The 24,540-nt window shown below is 46.6% G+C and overlaps 1 protein-coding gene across 4 annotated transcripts in view; it reads right to left on the bottom strand.

The window, feature by feature from the left end:
• Positions 1-16,077: 16,077 nt before the first annotated feature.
• The window catches only part of RNF145 (ring finger protein 145), a 46,562-nt gene continuing 38,099 nt past the window's right edge, over positions 16,078-24,540 (bottom strand). For all 4 annotated transcript variants that reach the window (XM_065691003.1, XM_065691004.1, XM_065691005.1 and 1 more), the window contains exons 7-11: positions 23,346-23,486; positions 21,835-22,017; positions 19,787-19,934; positions 18,768-19,124; positions 16,078-17,664 (exon numbers count right to left, since the gene is read on the bottom strand). In XM_065691003.1, coding sequence (XP_065547075.1) covers positions 17,239-17,664; positions 18,768-19,124; positions 19,787-19,934; positions 21,835-22,017; positions 23,346-23,486 — 1,255 coding nt within the window. In that variant the 3' untranslated portion in view covers positions 16,078-17,238. The remainder of the gene's footprint in view (positions 17,665-18,767; positions 19,125-19,786; positions 19,935-21,834; positions 22,018-23,345; positions 23,487-24,540) is intronic.

The raw sequence follows: 24,540 nt of genomic DNA, 5'->3' as shown, positions 1-24,540 counted from the left end.
CTCGCCTGGAGGGCTCCGCTCTCCCGCACAGCCGCGGGGACAAGCGGCAGCGCGAACCGAGAGGTGTCCGAGCTCTCCCCGCTCCCCCCGGGCCGCCCCCCGTCAGCGCCAGGCTATCGCCCCCGAGCCTGACCGCCCAAAGCCGGGGATGCCCCGCGGCCATGTCCCATACAACGGGTTATCCCCAGCACCAGCGCCGCTGGAAACACGCGTGGGGCCGGACCCTCCAACTTCCCCCCTTCAAATCCCCACTGAATCCACCACCCCGCTCGCCCGTTCCTGCCCCACTCCCGGCAGCGGTGCACGGCTCTGCAGGAGCAGCACATTTCCTAACGGGACAGCTCAGGAAGAAAGTCCGGGTTTGGTTTTTTTTTTTCCTAGGGAAAATAATAACACCAGAACCAGCTCCTGCCCTCCCTGGGGAACCGCTGGGTTGGCGGCGTGGCGACGCAGCGGGCGCAGTGCCCTCACCCCTCCGCGGGCTCCCCTCATCAGCCTCCATAGCCCCTGCCACACAACTCGCATCCTCGCCAGCCGCTCCAGTAGCCGGGCTCTGGCCACCGCCTCCCCTGCGGGCTCCTGCCGCGGAACGGGGTGCGCTGCGAAGGTTTTATCTCCCCGAACAAGGGCTTGCGAGGAGGTTGCACATAGAACGAAACAAAACACGGCGCATCCTGGGCTACCGGCCCCCCGCCATGGCGATGTCAAACCGCGGAGGGGTGACAGGGACCCCCGGACCCAGCCTTGGGGCTGGTAATCACTGAAGTGCCTGGGCTGTCTCTGCCTCCTTCCGTGCCCCGCCTTTCTCCTCCGCACCGAGGTGCAGAAGATGCTGCCTGGGAGCTGCAGGGGGTGGCGGGGCGGGCTGCTGCCGACCGCCCCTTCCAGGGCCCGAGCAGAACCCCGCTGGCCACAGCTAAGGGCCCCGAAATGGAGAACAGCCAGTCCAGGTACCACACGCTACAAAAGCACCTGGGTAAAGCTCCGTAGACACCCTAAAAGCAGTCTGACAACTCTCTAGGACATTCTTCCAGTCACCTGTACACCACTTTGTTTGCGGCGGAGTCTGAGCACACAGCTAAACCTCAGCCAGAGATACAAAGATCCCCAAAGCAGGCACACAATCTACTTCCAGCACCTCTCTGGCAATGCTGAACTGCGGCCGAGCCCCAAAGCCGATGTGGCTTTAGGAGAGTCCGCACACGAAACATCCACATCCCAAGTATGCTGCGCTCTCACACAGGAACCGTTACAAAGAGCAAGTTTTCACATTCCCTGCAGATGATATTTGAATCTTCACATAATGCTACTGTGTCATATCTCAGGGATATGTGGAAGAACACAGCCATACATGAATATTTACGCCATAGGTATTGCATAGAAATAGTTTGGTCCCTGCAGTGCTCTGGCTTATTGGTTTTCCTCAGGCTGCTGCTCTATCACTTGTATCATATTCAGCAAAAATGCCTCCATGGTGAGATACATTTTGCAATTAAAAGCTATTTGCACCTGCACTGATTGCTCCTTTCCCAGGATCAGGATCTGCCCAGGGAGGAATAATGCATTTGAATCAATACACCAAGCAGTTGGCAGATTTTGCCCTTCAAATCTGTTCAGGGGATCAAGGGACCGTTTCCGTGCCTTTTCCTGGATGCTGCAGGGAACACCATCCCAGGAGCAGTCCGAGGGCACCTCCACCGGGCAGGGACTGCCGGCCACGACAATAAAAGTGATAAGTTCTCCACTGTGCTCCTCCTTGCACACACATACACATGTCCCTCTGTGCCCAACACGCAGCCAGCTCCTGGGGGCTCCTGCTGAGGCTGGGGGGATGTCGCATCTGGGTCTTAGAAAGTCTCAAAGCCATTAACCGCTGCAAGGAAGAAAGAGTTAAACACTGCTCGACCCCCACAGGATGAGTGTGAAAGAAAAGCAGGGCTGAAACAAGGAGGGGGTGAGAAAGTCAGGACTTTTTAGGGGGGGAAAAAAAGTAAAAGAGAGAAAAATAGGAGCTGGCAGGAGACAGGAGACTTCTGTGCTCCATCCACCCACAGGGGCCAGCCCCAGGACACCGGGGCTGGCATTTTAAAGAATTCCCAGTTGCCTTTAGCACCCCACGCTCCTGGGTCCCGTCTCTGGACCAAAACCACTGCACTCTGACTGCAGCAGAGAGGCTGCTGCGTGTGCACTGCTGCCGGTTCTGAGGCCGGAGGGTGTTTCACATGAAAGGCTGGGTTTGTCCTTCCCTCAGCATGGCAAAGGAGCCGGAGGATGCTTGCAGCCTGCCATGGGGGTATTCCTGGTGGGCTGCTGGGGCTTGGCACTGAGCTGGTTTGCTGCAGAAGGACATGGGGCATGTTGCAGAGAGGTTCCCTGCAAGCGCGAGTGAAACGCTCCCAACATACAGTGCAGAATTAAGCACACACAGGCTTTGCAGGCTGTGATTTGCTCCCAGGGGTGAGGAAATGCTTCGCTCCCAAAGCAAGCAAGAGCCACACAGCTGAGCTGTGGATTTTACCCCAGCAATGCAAACCCATAAACGGCAGCTTTGCAGCACAGGCAGGAGCAGTTTATAAACAGGAGGAGGACATGGTCCCTAGGCATGACAGATAGCAGGGATGGGGTGACACTGGAAAGGAGGAGGAAAGGGCCAGTCCTGGCTTGCTTGTCCTATACGGGAGAAAACAGGGCTCCTGGGGACCAACTGGTTTTGAGGCCTAAATCCAGGAGACAAGCACAGCCCCCGTGAGGCTGGAGGCAGAGGTCCCAGAGCACAGGAGTCCCCTGCATGGGGAGAGGCCTCTCCCTTGCCCTGACACAGTTTCCAAGTGGGCCCAAGGCCCCTCTCGCCTCTGACCTGGAGTTTATCCCAGACAACTCCCTCCTCCTGCCTCCAGTCCCTCTCCCTGTGCCACGGGCCTCCCGGCACAGTGGGACAAGGCAGGCACTGCCTTGCTCTGCCCAGACCCTAAGGGAGGAAAGAAGTGGTTGGAAATAGGAATTTCCAAGAGAAAAGCCTCTGCTCCCTCCTCTCTGACCTTTGCAGCTGGATGAAACACCCCCAAAGGGATCATGCTCCTTCCTGCTCTTCTCAGAAGGAGGCAGATGAACAACAGAGCTGTGCCGATCGGGGGAAAGGGAAAAGCAGTCTCTCCTCTCAAGGTGGGACCCAAAGCAGAGCACTCTGAGCACATACCTGCACTTTCTGCTGATGCAGAGGTGAAAGGGGCTTGGGGGTTTGGGAGCAGTTCACCACATCCTCTGCAGCAAAGATGCTTTTCATGACTATTTTCCCTACGGCAAACAGGTTCCTGGTTTGATTCAAAAACTTCCCATCCACAGATGAATCCAATGTCCACCCCTTGCAGGTGATGGCACCGTTCAGCTACACGGGGTGTTTTATTCCTTATTCCTGGCTCGCTCCTGAGGAGAAGGAGAAGAAAAAGCCTCAAAGGACTGAGGTCTGGGATACGATCAGGAGGAAGGGGCCTGGCTGTCTCTGGGGCGAGGCAGAGAGTCTGTCACAGCACGATAATGACAGAACCCCACTTTTAACTCAGCTGCCTTGAAGCATCGATAGCAGGTGACCAAGATGGAAACGTTTCTACATGAGGTTTTCTCCTCCTGCCCCCCTGCCCCTTGGGGACCGGGGACCCCGCATTGCCCTGGCCGGGATGGGGCTCACCTCTCCGCTGGCCCGGGCAGAGCTAACTCCCGCGGGTGGGAAGCAGCGGGCACTGGGGGAAAGCCCTTCCCTCCTGGCCTGCAAGAGGCGGCAGGAAACGGGGACCCCCCTCGGGGTGCCCGGGCCGGGGGGTGCGGGACGCGGTGCTGCACCCTCGGTGGAGCTGAGTGTGTCGGGGCCGTGGGGGGGTGGCGCCGGGGCGCCGCGCCGTGTGGTTATGGCGCCACCTGGTGGCCACGCCGGGGAACTGCTCCCGCCGGCGCCGCGACCGGCAGCATCGGGGCCGGGGGTGCAGCCCCCGCAGCGCCTCCCCCGGCCCATGGGGACTGGCGTCTGACACCGAGCCGACCGCTGAGCGGTGCGGGGCAGGGCTGCCCGCCCGGGGTTGCCATGGGCCACCCCAAACACTGCCGGTGCTCACTCAGCACGTAGTGCTGCCGCTCCGGGGCACGAGCATCGCGTCCCGTCCAGCCGCGAGAGTGTTACTGCCGTTCCGGGGTCAGTAGGGCCGCCGGTGGAGCGTCAGCAACGAGGACCCGACGGCCTGTTCAGAGAACACACCATGAGAGCTTCCTGGAGGCCCTAAGCACCCCGAAGGGGCAAACCCTCTGCTTTCACTCGTCAAAGCTGTTTTGTTAGTTTACCAGTGGAAATTGCACTACAGCCAGGTGAAAATTCCCTCTCCCCCCAGTACTCACACAACCTTGCAATACGTTCAAGACTAGCTTGTACTTATTTGTTTATGCCAGTAGCCACTGGGCAGATTACAGTTATTTTATCACACAAAACCCTATGATTTCTTACATTGTCAGTTCAGCAAAGCATGTAAACATATAATGAACTGCTATTGGCTTCAGGGAGATGTAAATACATGTCTCCCATCTAAGAGGGAAGGAAGAAGCCCAAAGACATGTACTCCTTCCCTCCAAGAGGATGAGTTTAAGCACATTAAATGTAATGGATTTAAATATCTACTAAAGTTGTCACACGCTTTGCTGAATCAAGACTGAATATTATCAGAAGTATTTAAGTGACTCAGGAATCTGTATCGCCTGTTAAATGCTTACATAAACTCTGAAGACTACATCTTGGGATTTTGACTTTAAAAGGTGCACAAGCTCTTTTGAAGGGCATCCTCCAAAATCTCAGGCTCTTCTTTCAAACAGGGGAGTGATAGGAGAGGCAAAATGCTTGCTAAGGCAGCAAGGTCAGTTCTTTTTGTGTAGAACCCAAATGCTCGGGATTTGGCTGCTGTGTATTTTGTGGGCCATTTTGAAACCTGTTTTCTTTGGTGTTCATGGTAACATCATAAGGTTTTAGTTCTGTTTCTGCTGTAATCACACATTCGTCATCTGGGCTCAGACGTTTTGCCTGGAGCCAGAAGCACACCTTTGACCAGGGAGATTTTGCCAGGGCACAGCACTGAGGCGCTTTAGTTGCAATGACATTTAAAATAGAAAAGATACTCACTTCCATATGTACTTCCCAGAGCTTTGGACAACTCAAAGTTCAAGTCTCCACTTTGTGTGATCTACAACAGGGGATTTCTTTGGGTTTATCTTTGTCCAGGATCTGTGTGACTTGAGGAAAACCACTTGGACTTTTCATGCCCCTTCTCAGGACCTTTCTTAACTATTCTGCCTGTGTGAAAAAGCAAGAAAGGTGAAGAGAAAACCAGAGAACAACCTATTGCATGAGGAAAAGCACCACACTCATTAGGAACTTGGGTTATCCTCTGTTAGAAAATCTGTACCTGTTTTAAAGCCTGCATTTTATCAGCACTAAAGTGCACTTAAACACTCTCCCGAGCAGAAATTCTGTTGGGAGCTGCTGTTTGCTACCAAGTATTTGTGCAGGGAATGAGGCAGTGCAGTCTTTATTCACACACAGCTTGCTCTGACTTGCTTAGGAAAAGGGCAGCTCGTCTGAGCAGGCATCTGTGTGCATGTGTGCCTCTTCCATATGCACACACATTCATTATGGATGATATACAAATGCTGTTCATGCTTCCTGAGCAGATTGTTATGGAAAGGTTCCCATCCCACTGATCTCACTGCAGGGCTCAGGAAGCATTCAGAAGCCTCCCAAAAATGTGTTACGATCAATGTTAGGGAGAAATTACTTCCTCCAGCACTGAAACAGAGTCATTGTCGTGGTGTGATGAAGGAGCTGTTAAACAGACACAGCAACAACACTGGAGCTGGATTCTAGCCAGGGTATTTCAAACAACTTGTAAAAAGTTCACTGATTCTTTAATGACTCCACCTGGCTAGAGCAGGACCTCTGTTTTATGTGCCTTCCAGAAGATGTGTTGCAAGAGAAACGTGTCGTAGATGATATGAATCAAGCCGGTTCCTCTAACATCATGTTGGTCTGGAATAGCTGTTGACCTGATGGAGTGTTAATGGGAACATTTATTTGTTTCTTTATCACTACAAAGATGTCATATATACTTACCCTGCTGCTGCCACTGTTCCCAAAGGGCTGTCAGCACAAGAGCCATTATAACATGACTGCCGGAGGTAATTCTTTTTTCCCCCCTCTCACACATTATTTCTTCAAATGATTCTGTAAAGAGAGAAAGAACTTGGATAGAAAAATTGCTGCTAAAAGAACAGTGCAGTGTGACGTGAGCCAAAGAAGCTTTTCTGAACGCCTGTCAGTCTCTGCTTTTATTGCTTATGGAGAGCAACACACACACAGCCCGCATCTGTCTTTGCACAGGATGTGTGTGAGGCATGGCGAGGATGGGATGGGATTTGCCACCAGGATTCTCCACCACTCTCCCCAGTCAGGGGGACAAATGGGTGAAGTTTACATGGCACTGCAGCACTGTGCCACTACTCTCTGCAGAGGGGCTGCACTTGGATGATGTACCCAGCTTTGTACTTCCTACCTTTTCCTTTGTATTTGTGATTCCTTACATGAGAGCATGAAGGCTTCAACACAAAATGTTTTGGTAACACAGTCATTAGTAAATAAAAACTAGGCAGAAACCCATTGCCCTTACCTGTGGAAAAAACCAAACCCATCACATTTCATTCCTGTTATGCAAAGACTTGACAGTTTAAGGAAATTGCTAATGGGACCTTTTACTGCCAGGTCACTAGTTCAAACCTGGCTCTGTCAGTAATGACCAAGAGTATCTGATGAATGTTTGATGATGTGAGATTAAAATATGGGTCTCAATCCATTTATCAATAGAAAACCCCTTCAACAACTTGAACCCCCTGAAGCTAATGCCTATAGGAAAGCCTGCAAGGCTGGAGCGTGAATGAGCTTTTGCAGCCCTACAGTAGATCAAGGTCAGGATGGGGGCATGCAGATGGAAAAGCTTGCAGCAGTGATGTCTGGGCAGAAACTTTCTGTGCCTAAACAAATCTATTAGTTAGTGCACAAAAATACTCCAGTAACAGTACAGTATGAAAGTGCCAGATCCGGTATTGTTCTCAAAGGGAAAATGAGAGGAAGATGCAAACATTAGGAAATCCAGGATCAAGAACTGGTTTACACTAGTGCCAAAACCTCAAATTCGTAATTTTGCAAGCTGAGAAGCTCTATTTGAATTTCTCAATATTATAACACTACCATAGAGTTGAAACTCAAATGTCAGGGTAACGGGTAAGGAGTTAAATGTCTTTATTTTTACGAGACTGCCAGGAAAATAAGTTATCACCTAATTCACTGCTTCCCAAACTGTCCCTTGCTCTCAAAAAGTACAAAGCATCTCTGGCAGCATCTGGCGGCTGCTGACAGGCAAAGACCAAGGGCGAGAAGCAGCCACCTGCCCCTGGAGCCCCGTTCCTGGGCAAGGTACATGTGTTAGACATGGTCTGTAACACTCATTGCAGGGTCCTGCTTAGCAACGTTTCCAGCTCTGCACCCTCCTGAAGTCCCTCAGCGCTTCTCCTTCAGGACTCGACCTACAGAGCCAGGAAAACGGGGGGACCACCGAGAAAGGCGGGGGAAGGAGGCGGGGGTCGGGCCCTGGCAGCAGTCGGGACTCCGCTCCGCGTGCTCCCGGAACGAAGGGACGGGAAGGCTCGCACCCCTTGGGCATTCACCGAGCGCCCGCAGAGCGCCCGCGGCCGCTTGGAGTGAAATCAGAAGCGTGAGGGCCACCTGGCGGGAGCAGGGACGGGGTTGACTTCACCTCATTGTTCCCCGCGATTTCCCTGCGGGCTACATCCAGCTGCGGAGACCGCTGGCCGGATGCGGAGAAACTGGGGAATGCTGGAGGGGCCGTGCTGGCATCGCCTGCCTCCGTAACGTGCCCCGCACCTCAGAACATCCTTTCCAAGGGAATCCTGTCTAGGAGGACTCGGTCACCGCTGAAAGGCAGCATGCTTCTGCCAAGCGCTTCTGTGTAAGAGACGGAGCTGCTGGGGCTGGTGCACAGGACCTGCACATGAGCACTGACTGCAGCCCAGATACCACCAGGGATGGACGGTCAGGTGCTGCAGGCAGGGAAAGGCTCCTCTGCACTATTTCCAGGGCTGGAACAGGATTGTTTCTGCTCAGTAAGGCTCAGCACTAACTCACTGAAATCAGCAGCATTTACTTGACCACTGGATACCCTGAAGGACAAGGACAAGTGTGAGATGGCCCTGTCCATGACAGGCAGGTTGGAACTGGGTGATCTTAAGGTCTTTTCCAACCCTAACTATTCTAAGTCTCAGCAGGTACGGTGCATGCTAAGTATGAGCACTGGAGCTACAGATCCCGGACTATAGCCTGCAAACACCAGTCCAACAAGAGTGTTCTCTCACAACTGAAAACAGAACTGGCAGCCACCTTCTTCAGGGTGCACAGAAATTATCTGCCCCTCCTGAGTGCATCTGTTATCCATAGCTCTTAAGTATCATTTCTCGGAGAAACAAACTGTATCAGAGAAACCCAGAGCATTAACTACCACGTGATGACACCTTGCCAAGGACAAAGAATCAGTGTCACTGAGAAATAACATGAACTGCTACCAGTAGCCCTGATCCCGCTCCACCTGTGCTAGTACTCACTCAATACACACTGTACAGGCTTTTCAGACCAGAGAGTCAGCACAGTGAAGCCTGTGCCAGAAGATAGCTTCATACCTTAATATTTGGAGTAGTCATCTTTTTGAACTCAACACCTTCCAGGTGGAAAATGAAAAAGGCAAACCATTTTTCCCCATTATGCCAGGAGTCTCAGGTGTGGTAGGAAAGTGCTGGACAAACCCACAGCATCTGTATTGCACAAATAACCAGCAAACACACAGCAAACATCACATACAATACTGCTGTTGAGCTGCACAAGGTGCACCTCACCCAGATCCCACCCCATCAGCTCCACAGCTTCAGAACAAAACAAAACCCAGAGTTAAAAAGGCTCCTATAGCCCTTCAACTATACCACTTGGCATCAGCAGTCTCCAAGGCTTTGGAGTTGCAAGTATAGACAATTATATTCCAGTTCTAGTATTTTTCCCCAGTTGCACATCATTTTATACATTCCTGTGCTTCTTTACCAATTTGATCCATATCGATCCACACTGATCCACATGCACTTCTTCTAGGATCTTTTAAGGCTACAGAAATGACCATTTCTGCACTAGTAACAAAATAATTACCCATAATAACTTAATAATGAGCTTTCCCTTTAAATTATTAACACGAGTAGCTGAGGAAATTGTCAATTTTAACAAGTTTAAATTCAAATGATAAATGCCAAATCGGTGTTAAATGAGACCAGAAAATTAGCAATTAAAATATTTATGCAAGAAGGCAAAAGATACTGTATCCAAGGAGCTGAAGAGCACTCTCCCGTCGGAGTGTTCGACAGCGGCATGTGTTTGGATATCCCAGCTCCAAAACCCTGTGCAAAGGGAAGACGAAAAAATATCTAACCCCATAATTGAAGCTGAACAGCGTTGACTGGTGCCCAGTGGGATTTCAGCAGAATCCAAGCAGTTCTCAGAATACCCTTGGGTTACATTGAGCAGAAATCCTGACCCCAATCGTATTATTTCTATCATATAAATCTTTATCTGTGGGAAGCTTGGAAGAAAGAAGTTGCTTCATGGCACCTAATTGCTTTGTCACTGAGAACAGGGTTGATACACTGTCTGCTTTTTAAGGAAGAGGAGGGAAAACCATCTTTCAAGCTGAAAGTGCAATACCAGTGTCCGGGGAGATCTTGGAACCCTGTAAGTGCAAATCCCACTTTTCCCAGCTAACTTTGCAGACACAAACCATTCACAGAGCACCAGCATCACAGGAACCTGCTGCACCACGGCTTCACTCCAGATTCAATTGGTGGATTTAAATATGGAAATAATTATTGTTTTCCCTGTTTCAGTGTTCTCCGTGATTTCCACCTGCAGCCCGAGTGACAGCACCCCCAATCCCGGCGCTTCCCCACCACAGGGGCTGCTGCACCTGGCCCCAGGTTCCCCCTTCCCAACCTGACCTCCCAACTTCATCCTCTTCATCCCGCTCCTCTGCCACATTGAAAATGAGAAAAGTGAATCCTTTGGAAACCAACTCCAGGCTCTTGGGAAGTTTGGAATCCCGTTGCACAGGGCTTAATTTCATCCAGAAGGGCCTGAACATCTTTTGGACATGTGTTCAAAGGTCTGGATCCCCAGGAGGAGTGAAGCACAGGTTGAGGGACGGTTTTCTGCCCAAGGAGAAGTTCGAGAGCATCATCAGAGGAGCATGAACCTGTCATAGCCAGCGCCACCCTCTGCCTGCTAAAAGCATAGCACAAATATGGAGCCCATTTGCGTCTGAAAGCAGAGGGAACAACTCAGGACTCGTCAGAGCACAGGCAGACCCAGCCAACAAAACCCCACGAGGGCAAGACTTGTATTTTCTGTTGAGAACACGCCTGGGAAGGAGATTGCACAACCCACCAGCAGCCGCACATCAGCCCAGACCTAACACCTGCCTCCACGTGAGGCAGTTTTCAGAGCTCAGTTTCTATTCCTTGTCTATACCAAGGCAAAAAGGTGACCCTGCAGCTTCCTTTATCCTCCTCTCCAGCTCCAGGCCCTCAGAATAAAAAGCTGGGGATCTGGAAGCCACCAGAGCCATGTTAAATGCAGCTGTAACTGATGAGCAATGGCTGTGTGGGCCCAGGTTCTGTGAAAATGCCTCTGAGCACTTCAGTCCATCCCCATTGCCATGTAGTACAGCTGGATACAGACACATGCACAGACCTGGGCCCCCAGCTGCACCCACAGAGCTCAGGAAGGGGCTGACACACTTGGCTGCATCTTCTGCAGTACTCAAGATTAATATTTGAGCACATCAAAGTGTAATAAAAAAATCCTACTAACAGTCAACGGTTGGGTTTGGGGTTCTCCCACTGATTTCCTACCACCAGTGCAAAGGAAGGTCATGACCAAGCCTTTTTCCACACATCAGCTATACCCAAAACTCCATCACACACACGCCAAGGATTTCCAGCTTGAGAACAAGATGTGTCTTCACAGGTTACAACTTTTCAGTTTTATTCACTTATCCACATGTACTTTCTAATATGGACGGGCCTTTGAGAAATTAATTTCCATCTGAAAACAAACAAGGTCTGAAGCAGTTTACAAAGGAACCCATCTTTCAAGGACATTTCCTTTAAAATTGCACAATGTGGCTCTTAGCAAGGAAAATAAATAAAACTTAATCCCTCTGCATTCCAGCTGGCATTTTTTCCCCAAGCTAAAAGCGAACAATCAATTTAAAGAAAACTCAGCCTATGGTCAATTAAGGAGCTGTATATCATTGCATTTATAAACACCAGGTACCTATTCCATTGATTATTTTGATCCAGTTAAGTCAGTTTTACCTTTTAAATTCCTAAGAATGAAGTCATTTTCCCACATTGGAGTCCTGGGCTTTTCACATCTGTTGCTGCAAAATTCTGCAGATCGGCTGGTCTTTGGCTGTAGTACTCGCCAAAAGGGTTTCAGCTACCAGATTTGTTTAAGGATGGGGATTATAAGCCGCCAGGAAATGGCAACCACTGGGAAAATTTGTGTCTAATTACTTGTAACACATAGAAATATTTTTCCTTTTTTTTTTCCTCTTTTAAATCTTTTTTCTTTTTTTTCTTTCCTTTTTATTATTTTCTCTTTTTTTTTGTTTCTAATTTGGGTTGGTTGCTTATGCCTATAAACTGTTTTCATTTTACATCTTCTCTCTTTAACCAGGATGGGCAGCCTTATGTTTATGTGTGTGCCAGATAGACTCTTCTCTTAGCATTGTTTAATCCCCTGCCAGCACCACCCAACCTCTGCTTCTCCCCAGGCTTTCCCCCTCATTTCCAACCTCCCTTCTCTTCGTGACTTCATCCTCTTTATCTTGGTCATCTTTGTCATTGAAAAGGAGAAAAATGAACCCTCTGGAAAGTGATCCCCGTTCTTGGGAAGGTGTAGAGAGCTCACCAAGTTTGCAGGCTACCTTTTTCTCTAAAAGACAGTGCTTGTTCTCAGGAACATAATCAATACCTCAGAGCCACAGAATACATTTGCCTAGCAGTTTATCAAATAAATCATAACTTTCTTCATGCAAGCAGATGGAATTTCCTTGGGCAGAGTCTCCACATTGCCACTTGGCATTCCCAGGCACAACCACTCGACAGTGCAGCACTCAACTGCATTGATGAGAGGAGTCACCACACCTCTAGGCATGGACTCCAGCAGCATGCTGGTAAGTACAATAGCCCTAGTTAGAAGAAACAGGCATTGCCGAGGAGAAGAATGGTACCTCTGGAGTGTGAGGGAGTGAGCTGTGATCCTTGAAGTGATTGCACACACATATCAAAAAAGTGGGGACCAGTTAATTTCTAAACTCAGTATTGTAACACTGAAAAAAATTGAGTCTAAAATTGCATTTATCTTTATATGTGCAAGCAAAGCCAAAGGGATTAGTAGGGACATGTGTTTGTCAGTCTTTCCCACAAGTGTTTTTGTGGAGTGACACCACAGGCAAGACTTAGAATAAGCAATCCTTCCAGGACAGACCTAATACGCAACAGCTCCAGATGCTGTGGAGACTGAAAAGTAGCTCTGAAAAATCATTTAAAGGTCTCTTTTGTACACATGTAACATGCAGAAGGAAAGAAGTCAGCACCAAACCACCGCCACCTCCACAGCCTCAGAGCAGCATGAACCAGCAGTGCTTCCTTCTTGACAGGGTCCAACCCTGTGATCCAGTGCAGTGCTGTGACATCCTGCTTGCTCCTAACCAAGCAGCTTCTGCCCCAGCAACAGCAGCTTCACTCTGGTTACTTTCATTCTGAATGCAGCCGGCTTCCCAACAGCACAATGTGCTTCAAACAGCCAGTTCTCCTTCCCAACATGGATTTTTGTTTCTAGACACTGATACCAACTTTTTTGTATTTTATATCTTATTTGATAATTTTAATTCTGACCCAACTGAAATCAAACTCCTTCACTATCCATGCCAGTTAGCAAAAATGTTACAGGTCTGTTCTCAAACGTTCAGATAGTTTGAGCCCAAACTGGTTGGTTTGAGGGGAAGCATTGAGTTAACTTAGAAACTGAATTTAAAATTAACCAAGAAAGAAGGGGACTCAGCATGAAGAGGTTTTCCCAGGCTGGAAAACCTTGTGCATTTCAAGAACTCTCTGTCCCGGCATAAAGTGAAGCGCTTCCCTAGGAATGAGGAAGGAAATAGATTCTTCCACTGCAAAACAGCCAAAAATCAAGGGAGCCACAAGCAATGCAATTCAAACTAAGGCTTTCAAATGAAATTTCTTAGCCGCAGACTTGTTTGCTCATCTCATGGAGACATCTCACCTTGCAAATGCATTTCCCTGAGCCCAGAGCAATGGACTTGGTAAATCAGCAGCCCTGGGATACTCTACAGGACTAACTAGACACACACTATCATCCCATGCAGTGAAGTGCTTCTATTTCCAACAAAAACCACCCTACCATAAAATTCCAAACTGTTCCCATTATATCACCTAGCTGGAAACATCTTTTTGAGTCCAGATGTTCGTCAATCACACCACCATCAGAAGGAGTCCACGTGAAAATGATTTCAAGCCTCAGCCTACACTTGTACCCCGATCATAAACACTCAAAAAGCATTTTTTCCCCATTTACTCATGCACAGCTGCAGAGAAAAAGAAAATCAACTCAAAGCAAGCAGCGTCCAAGAGGGAGTTCTGCACCAAACAAAGCTCAGAGGTCAGGATCATTCACTCAGATGCTCTAGAGAGCATCAAGACATAAGGCTCATTTAATTTCGTTCCTTACCTCCCTGCTCCGCCAGAGCAGCCTCCCCCTTTTCCTCTTTCCCCTTCCGGTTACACAGTTCATTTCTTCTGCAAGATCTAACTTGGCGCGAGTTTTGGCAATTCTCACTTCATCCCTGAACTTCCTGACCCATAACATACAGCCTGCTTGGCTTATCAGTATTTATTTCCCACCCACCCCCATTCCTTGCAGGCTTCTTTTTAAGTTCCTCCCAGAGCTCGCAGTCCCTCGCTTTTCATGAAATTGTGTTCTGTCAGGATTCCGAGTGGGTAAAGAACACAGCCAAAAAGCAGCAAAAAAGAACACACTCCCATATCCCTCCCCTCTTAAACTTTGCAGCCCAGCAGATTCCAGCACCTGGTGAGCTCTGCCTCATGAACCCTGCACAACATCCACACTCCACCTTGGCTGGCTTTTACACAAACAACTCTTTGTAATGGCGGTGGCACCTAACGTAGGAAACTCCCATCTCTCAAGTGAAGTTCTGTTCCTATGAGCTCCCCAAGCCAGCAGCATCCCCTCCTTTTTCTTCTCTCCCTCTTGAAAATAACCTTCTCACAGTAAAGAGGTGCAGTTTTCATCTCCTCCAGCCCCTCTTGCCAGGATGCTCAACTCCGCTGATTGCTGGAGCCTCCACACCTTTGAGCACCTTCTCCAGCACAGAACAGTTGCTTTTGGTTTACTCCAGTGGGAATCTCGCAGCATCATTTCTCCTAAGAGCCAGCACATAACTTCCTATCCTGTCAGGCTCCTTTCCAGCATCATATCCATGTGTTCAACCCGCAGTCCTGGATGACACTGTGGTTGTTGAATCTGCTGTGGGACTGCTGGTTCTCAGCGAGGAGTCTCCAAGTGCACTTATCTCTTACCAGGGGTGGTGTGAATCCAGAGTCCTTTCTTCTAGCTTTTGCATAACCAGTGAGCTATGGACAACTTAGGGTAGAAATGGAAAGGTTCATTGCCAAGAGGTCAGGCTAAGGAACAGCTTCTCCGCAGAAGCCATGAACACAAACCTTATTCTTTTTTGCTACTTTCTCAACACCACTTCCTGTATTTATTAAAGTGATGACATGACACAGTGTGGGACATGGAGGAACTGGAGACAATCACCTCTGTGATTCCCTCCTGCCCCACTGCCCGCATGTGAGTCCTGTAGGTGAACACAAGCTCCTCTCCTTCCTTCCCTGCATTCACCCAAGGTATCTGTAGAGCAGTTACAACCCCTCCAACCTTTATTTCACAAGACAGACCAAACCTGTCTTTTCTCTCTTCCTCATCATTTGGGCATCACTTGCCCCCCACCATGTGAGGGAGATAATCATACAAAGGAAAACCTTTCCATTGCTCACGTGAAGAGCTTCTGGGATCGTTTTCCTGCACCTAGGGACAGCAAGCAGAGTTTCACAGGGCATCCTTCAAAAACATGTTCTGTGAATTGAGGGAAAGTCTTTGTTTCGCAATACTTCGGAGCATCCCGTAACATTGCTGCCCCCCAGACCCTCCATTTCCTGCTTCCACAGGCTTTCAAATATGGCTGGAATGGAAACAGTCTAAATCATGTAGATTAAAAACTTGGACACATACACATCATTTTGAGAGAGATTCAATTCCACAGAAATGCAGGTGTGGAAGAGCAGGACCCAAAGCACTGACTAACAGGAGTGAAAAAAGAGTTCAATAAAAAAAGCCTCACAATTTTCCCCCCAAACACACCCAAGCTGTTAATAAAAGCTCTGCAGTGAAGCACATGGAAAATCTACATTTCTGATTAATACACAAGAAAACAAAATTGAGATACAGAATCACAGGATAGTGCAACTGATATTCCCCTCCTATCAGGTGAGAAGGAAATAGGTTTGGGTTTTGCATGATATTCAGCAGCAGCAGTCACAGCCTCTGGGAGCAAACAAGCCCCAGTGTCCTGTTATTGTGGACAAGATCTGGTGGCAAGGCCTGGGGGAGGCCAGGAGGTATCACCAGGACACACAGCACTGAAATGGAAATGGGAGAAGAGCATGTGCATCAGAACTTCCACTGAGCTCCAAGGGGAATAGAGAGCTGCGGTTGCAGAAGAGCCTCTCAACACATACTTAATCGATGGCATTTCAGTGCAAGAATCACATAACCAGGTGTAAAAATCTTCAAATGTAATTTATTAAGACATTCAGCTATGTCTGTCAGTCTACATCCAAATTTACTACTAAAAATAAAATAGTATCACATTTCACATTAGGAATACCGACTTTGAAAAACACTTGAGTCAAGCCTATCGTATAAATAAGTGACTAATTTCTCTTCATATCAAAATTCACATAAAAAAATTGCCTGCTCCCTACTCCCACCTATTCCCCCACCCCAGTCCCTAGTTCTACTTGAAGCCATGATGAATGTAAAAATTTAAGTATGGACATGTCCTTGTCAAAGAAATAAAGGTGCAAACCTATTAACAGCTTTAAAAGTGGCATTTGCGGAGTCTGATCATACACAATAATGTACTCATTCCCAAAGTGCAAATATCGCCAGAGTTTAATACTGTTTTAATTCAGCTGCAAGAATTAAACATTACACAGCACAGTACTGCAAGGCCTCTATCTGTGCCCTAAAACTCATCCCACTTGCCTCCTGCACACGGTAGCAGAGGTCAAAGCGTTCATTAGAGCTTTAGTTTACTTCACTCAGCCCAGACTGTGCCCATTATTAGCAAAAGTTTCATATACAACAAAATATTTAAGACTCCGTCATAAAAGTCAAGAGTCACTATAGGTTACATGAATTCAAATGCAATTGCCCCACCAAGAACACCCAAAGCATAGACATGACGTATTAAGAGTGCTTCCATCTTCTAGTACAATCACTGCTGTTGTAGCTTTGATTTTTGCTTACGTGCCACAAAAAATTGTCAGTGACCAGAGACTGGCAACTTGCTGCATTTAACACCTCTCAGGTAGCCCGGGACACAGCTGTATGCAATACCCTCGTCCTGTCTGTCAGCAACCTCTCACAGACCTCTCGTTCCTCTTATCCCTCACCTTTGTCTTGAAAACACTTTTTCACTGCAATTTGTTTCCAGACATCCTTCCTATGCCCACAGTTCAGAGAGCTTCTGGAGTCATTTCTACTACATCTCACTGGAGTTACCACTACCAAGCAGCCCATAAAAATCAGCATGGGAGATTACATTTTGACCAGCATTAATAGCTAAACTTCTTTCACAGCTGTGGAAGGACAGATTTTCTTCTGAGTCAAACTTGGATCTCTGAAATGTGTTTGTTCCTGTGTCATCCTTTGTCACCTTAGAGCTGGACACAAACCCTTGGATCGGGAGTGGGGCACCCCTCTGGAGCTGCCATTAGTTCTGCAGCACAAGCTGCTCCCTGGCTGGCCTCACATGGGCCTGTGTCACTGTCCATGCTTTGAGACCCCACCAGGCCATCCTGTCCACCAGTAACCTGGCCACTGCTCTTGCTAGGGCTGTCTTTCACATCTGGCCCATTGTCAGGTTCAGCACCAGGTGGCTCAGCTGCATCTCCAGGTCTGGTATTCTGCTCTGCATTAGGATTTGGCTGTTGAACTGGCTCCGGTCCCAGCCCCGGCAGCTGTGAAGGGCTCTTAAGTTGGCAGTGGCACAGAGGGCAGGTTTCTTGCACATACAGCCATTTCTTAAGACAACCCGCATGAAAAAAATGGCTACATGGTGTGATGACAGCAGTTTTCATATCCTGAAAGACACAAAAAAAGAAAGAAGATCACATTATTTGCAACTCCATTCCTTTCCTCTCACCCCATGTATCTGATGGGTCCATCAGCCACAGAAGAGACTGAAGCAGTTTATAGGCAAATAAAAGAATGTTCCTTCCTTCATACCAACACGCGTCTACATTCGAATACAAACACAGGCCATATCTGGCTGTTTATACCACAGGGATTAGAAATTAGGAAAAAAAAAAGCTTTTTTTTTTTTATAAGGTGTTAAGAGTCACAGAATTAGTTGGTTTAAGAAATAATTGTGCATGTCAAAACCTGCACACTTAGAACATGTAACAACAACAAGCGAGAAATTAAGTAACCCCTGAACTTTGTCAGCTCAGACCCACATGTTACTGGTCTGGTGTTTCAAACACCCTCATTCAATCTGGCACCCACAGTTTTACTCTTCAAAGAGCATGGAGTATCAAGTTTGGAGTCACTCCAACTGCTTTCCAACTACATGCTCTTCTCAGGGTGGTTCTTTCACTGTCATACATAACTACAATTTCTATCCAAGAGAAAGAGACCTTGGAGCTAGAGGCGTGATAAAGACTACTTTCAGCATTGATTTCTAAGGTACTTGCATCTGCTGGCTTACATTAGGAAGACTTGATAATTAGGTTTCTGTTATAAAACTGAGATTGCACATGAAGTTGAAGTAGCGATGTCTGTAAATACTGGGCTATTTCTATGGAATAACAACAAATTAGTTATAGAGTACACATTGTCTTTCACTAACAAAATCTTTCACTAATGAAGAAAGGGCACATTTACTGTTACTTTTGAGACCAAATCAACCCAAATATAAGAGGTTTCAAGGAAGTCTTTTGTGTAACTTGATTGAAAAAAAAGCAATAAACACTTCCAAACTATCTCTTTATTCATAAAAGACTCTGTGGGTGACAGTGCTCCATATCAATTTACACAAAGCAGAAAACTGGGTAATTCAAGTAATTTACTGAGCACATTACTTGTTAAACATGATTCAAGTAACTTATTTTACTAGTTGCAGACTGAACTTGACAGTATAGAGGTGTCTAAATTAAAGTCAATCTTCTGACACTTTCATTCTTACCTGGTAGCAGATGGCACAGATATCATTGTGTTGCTCCAACTGCTCTTTTGTGGCAACAGGCAGTGATTTTATCTTATTCACAGCATCTCTACGAAGAAGGAAACTCTTCCATCCTAGTTGGGCCCGCAACCACACATTGTAATAGGAGTGAATGAAGATGATCACAGAACCCATCACAGTCCATTCACCAAAGATTGTCTCCGAGACACCATATGCCACCACACAGAGAGCGACGAGGAATTCCAGCAGCCGGTATGTACCATTCACATAATAAATTACATCATCCATATTTTCGACAGGTTCTTTTCTGAACTCCTCCACCATAAACAAAACATAAATGAAAAGTGTTCCAAGCACCTGTAACAGTGAAAAGACCATAAGCTCAGCATTCAGTTCTGAACCAGAGCTTAAGTCATCCAGCATTGTCCATTGAGCTCTGTACAAACCAGAGAGAGAGGAGGTGAGCCCCAAAGGAATAAAACTGTTGCTGAGCTTCAAGACCAATAGAAGTCACTCTTTCTTGCAGAGCATGTAAGCTTGTTCCCAAGTACTTCCCCTTCCGTACTTTTCTCAGTCCAGAACATAGCTGAGCTGATTCAACAGAAGTGCTGAGCATCATGAGCAGCAATTTTATAGTGTTACAACAAATATGCTTAGTAGAAAACATCTGCTGTACTTATACTGCTGTGTTATGAACATCAAATCACTTTCAAAGAGCCATAGCCAACTAACAATACATAGATTAGTACTCTGGGAGGCAAAAAAACCCAACTTTTTTTACTACGATAGTTATGGCTTCAAAAGCCTTCTGGCTTTACAATTTGAAATTACTTTCATTCACCTGTACTCCTAGCCCTTAGCTTCAGATACAAGCTAATGAAAGAGACTTTATACCTTATCTTGTACTTCTGCTCTTCTGTCATCCCTGGTCTTTCCTCATCATGCATATCCCCCTCTAGAGTAACAGGATCACAGGTTAATGCAGGGCTTCACAGTTACTACAGGGCTAGCGTTCTTACCTGAAGAGAGGTTAGAATACTGCTGGAAATAATGATCAACAGCCAAAAATCCATGTGGAAAAACTGACAAATCATGTAGGCCATGTATGCAGGGAACACGAGTAAGAACAAACAGAGGCTGACTGCTCGGAAGTGCTTCCACAGACTCCTGCAAACAACACAACAGGGTTTTATTTTTTACATCAGGTTTAAGTGTCAGGATAAGAATAGGCTGCCTGCTCAATGTAGGCACGTTAGATGTTTGCTCAAGGCTTTAACTTGTTGAAAGGAGTTTGTATTTGACCCAGGCATAGTCTCATTCCAACCATGCATGCCTATACCACACAGAGTATGAAAAGTTCCTTCTCATATAGCCTTTTCTGTTTTCAATACAAAGACAAAAACTATGGGCAAAACAATTCACCCACAGTAATTGCCATAATGGGTCTGATCAGTGGTTGGACAAATGAAGTATCTGAGATACTGAATGTGTCAGATGAAAGACCAGAAAAATAAAGAAAATGACTATGCATGTAACTGTTTGCATACTTTTCCATATAAACAGAGTTTACCCACATTATATACTGATTACAACTCTTCTGTGTCTTTCTGCTAATACGCATGGGGCAAAGGTATTTCCTTTCATCACTAAATTTAACCCTGTTGCCTTTAAAAGCGTATTTCCCAATTCAGACATCACAAAAGAAATGTAGCAGGACTTGAACATACATCTCTGCCATTCCTTACTCTGCTCCTATAATTTCTTCTTCCTCAGCTCCTCCCCAACCTGAATACACCAATCTTTTTACACCCACCCATTTGGAAGGCTTTCAGGACATCTTCAGTAATTTACTATACTACCTCTGCATGTTCCTCAGGTATTTTAACCTCATTTAGGTTAAAATGTGGTACAGGAATAGCAAAAGGACAACAGCAGAAGCTGACTAAGAAACTATCTGAAGAGAACACTGCTATGAGGCATGCAAGTCTGTGTCTGTAGGTGAGGGAGAAAGGCAAAGCTGAAGTGGAATTTATCCTGATTTTAGCCGATTTAGAACTGCCTGGGAGATTTGGCAGAAGAGAGTTAAAACTCACTATCACCACAGACTGCTTATTTAAGCTGGGCAGATGCTCATATCCTGGCTCTACTCCCTCCCCCTGTGTTACTATATTTGAAGTTAACATTGCTGCAGGCAGAACATGCTGGCTATAAGTAGCCCCTAAGCTAAACAAAATCTCTATCTCCAAACATAAATAAGCTTTCTCTTTCATTTCTTCACTTACAGGTTACAGAAAAAAACACAGACAATTAACAAAGATACAAACAGATTAATACAAGAACACCAGATACCAAGACAGCTTTTCAAACCAGAAACTGAACTTAAACAACAATCCCACATCATCAGAACATCTGGTGCACTAAAGCAAGCCTTCCACCTCTTATTTTCTGCCAGTAAACCCTCTCATTTTGGGATCAGTCTCACAGAAAAAGTAAAAGGGTTTACAATATTTAACAGGAGGTCACTCCCAGAAACTTCCCACCCTGAGATCTCACAACTTCTCAGCTGTCTGAGATCACTGCATAAGAGGGAAACCTACCCAACTGCAGAGGAGGGTAAGCAAAACCATTCTGCAAAGCCACACAATGGAGGGTGGGTGGGAAGAGCACTGGAGTCCTGGATTTGCTTAACTGAGACCACAGTGCACTGACACTCTTGCTAGGGAGAATAATCACTGAACAGTGCCATGGTCGGGGTGGGCAGCCAGCAGCTGCAGAACAGCATGGCTTTACAAAGGCTGGACGGATGCAGTCCTGGGCAGGAGCAGGTGACCAAAGTCACCCCTGTTTGCCAGCACACAGCATGAGGAAAAGTAGTATACCATGCACTCTTGAGAAAGCAGGATAGGGAGGGAAAAGCTAGAGAATTTAGACTGGAAAAGAAATCTGCATACAAAAGACAGGGTAAATTTACAAGCTACTAAAAAGCCAAATCAGGCCATCGATTACTAGTTCATCACCTCCTAAACCAGCACTGCGTAAGTTTCGTTTTAGGAAACCAGTCTCTTACTTGTCCCTTGAGGCTCCCAGTGCCAAGACAATGGGATCAGCGATTTCCAGCATGGACTGAAGTATGGATGCCACCACGATGAAAAGAATAATACTGAGCAGGAACGCCCGATGCACAACTTGGAGCTCAATCAAACCTGTCTGCACAGCCAGGATGAGGAGTGTGACGCCTTCAGTCATTCCCCTGCAGATTAACAGAGTCAAAAGAACAATCAATCACATCTTTCTGTGTGTCAATGCTGGTTCAAAAATACATCTAGAAACACCAGGAAATAAGCTCTTTCTGCCACAATCCTTCAAATGTCTTGTTTTAGCTTTTACTGATGTCCCTGCTAAGGTTTTAATCAGAGGAGTGTTTTCAGAAACACTGAAGTGCTAGGGGTTAGGAAGCAGATTTCAGACTGCTCCTGCCTCAGTGTGTGGGCTACATGCAACTCAGCAGGCACCACCCAGTAAGAGAGTCCTCCCCCAGCACAAAGCATTGTAAGGACCCATGCTGTGTCTTAAGAGGAGGAACCCACCACCTCAGTGTTGCCTACACAAGCCCAAAGCAACCCTGCTATGTCTACATTTGGGCACCAGTCAGCCTCATTCCTACATCACCACGAAAACACCCTCTGCCAGTTACATTTTCCCATCAATACCCTCCTGTCTGTTGTTTGGCCCAGGGGAAACATCCTTGGCTCAACAACCCACCCAGTGACCAGGTCAGGCAACCAGCAATTTAGCCATTTTTCAGTTTAACCTCTCTGTACCTACACACTGTCCTCTTCTTCTTGGCTTGGAACCTCAGATTGAATATAATACCTCTGAGTTCCACAACTCAGCACCAGTATTTGACACAGTTAAAGAAGAGATCACCCAGAATTGCATTCTTACCCAGAAGATACTTTTAGGTAGGCTACTCCTGGGCACCCCCAATTTATACCATTTTCACTTCCAGATCACAGAATCCAAAATGTAAAACACTCTTTTGCATATGGTCTAAACTTTCTATAGAGTTAAGGGCTGGAATAACTGAGAAAGGTACTATCATACCTAGGATCCCAATTTCACATTGGACAAGTTGGGACAAGTGTTAAGAAAAGGCAGTTTCCATATTTTGTCTATTTCCCATAATAATTTACAGGCAATTCATAAAATGCTGTGTTTTAAGCCTCACAGATTAGTAATGTTTCACACATGACTACAGGGTAAATGAGGAAATGGAAAGATGAAGTGTTTAGATTATCCAAGCATGTGAAAATTTTCCAGTGACTCATGAAAATTAAAGCACTAAGACAATCCAAATCCCAACTAAAAGCCCTGAATTTATTACAGAAATTAACCATCTCCCAAGAAGTCTGTGACAAGCTGTATTTTCACATCAAATCCATCCTATGCACAAAGATCGGCATACAAAAAGCCTGTCAAGGATACCCAATAGTTCGTAAGTTAAAAAACTGCAAAACAACCTGCACGTTTCTGTATAAGTCCCTTCTTTTTAGACCTCAGGCACAACAAGGCACTTACCTGTTCATAGCAGGATCATTCATGAATGCTCGATAACCCTGCAAGTAAAACTTGCAGAGAGTCAGAACTCCCAAAGCAACAAAAGAGACTGTGAAGACCAAGCCCAGGAGTGAGTACGGAGTGCTACAGCATTCGGCAATACTGGAAGGAGAGAGGGAAAGAAACAAAAAGAAAAGGTCCATCAATTAAAAGCAGTGTGCTGAGCTCTCCCGTTGTCCTGTTAACTGTGCAAGCTGCTTTGAAAGGAAAAACTGGATTGGTTTAATGAATATATTAAAAACTCTAAACCACCATGAAACGCTTCTATAAAAGGAAAAAGATGAGATGTATTCTGTTACTTCTTCCCAAGACACAATTTCATCTCAGCTAATGCTGCTGTCAGAGCTGTGCTATGGTGTTTCTCTGGTCCCTCTTCAGCGCTGTGCCACACGGTGGCACTGTCCTGCTTGTGCAGGGTTTTCATAACCTAAAGTCAATCTGACAAACACTATGCACCCAGGTTACCTGCTGAAATTTCTGCCAGCTACCAGAAGCAGAGTTAAAGCAGATGGATTCACGAAGGCACTTTCCACTCAGATCCACAATAATGCAAATAAACATCAAAATGATAAAATTCACACCAGGTTCAGGTAGGCAATGCCTGTCTTTCATACGGCTGAGCCAGAAGCAGCAAAATAAGACAGCAAAGAGTATTCTGCAGGAGGCTTCTTCCTCTCTTTTGCAACAGCAATGAAGTCAGAGAGACTGAGACCCCAGAATACATCTGCTGATGCTGAGAATAGCTGCATTACTTCAGCTCCCTCACCTTCTGTTGATTCTGGCACTGCAATGTTTGGAGCAGCCTAAGCCTCAGAGTATACTCTGGCTTCTGAAACACAACACTGTCAGAACAAGGGGAATGCAGTGCAGTGCACCACATGTCCCAGCACTACGTAAAGAATCAGCTTACGGAGAACCAGAAATCCCTGTCAACAAGGGATTACACATCTGAAAATCCTCACATATATTATCCAAGGTAATATACACTGACACCCCCATTCACAAACAAATAAATAAAATCTTCTCTTGCTCACCAGGACAATAGTCTTGTGGGAGCAAATATGGTGGTCAAAACCATGTCAGGTTAATTAACCAACTGAAGAGTGAACTAGTCCAGGGCTCTGACAAGACTAAAGGACTTTGAGGAAACACATGC

The sequence above is a fragment of the Lathamus discolor genome, chromosome 10, assembly GCF_037157495.1.
Source record: "Lathamus discolor isolate bLatDis1 chromosome 10, bLatDis1.hap1, whole genome shotgun sequence".
Classification (NCBI taxonomy): domain Eukaryota; kingdom Metazoa; phylum Chordata; class Aves; order Psittaciformes; family Psittacidae; genus Lathamus; species Lathamus discolor.
This window is presented reverse-complemented; position numbering and strand designations above follow the sequence as displayed.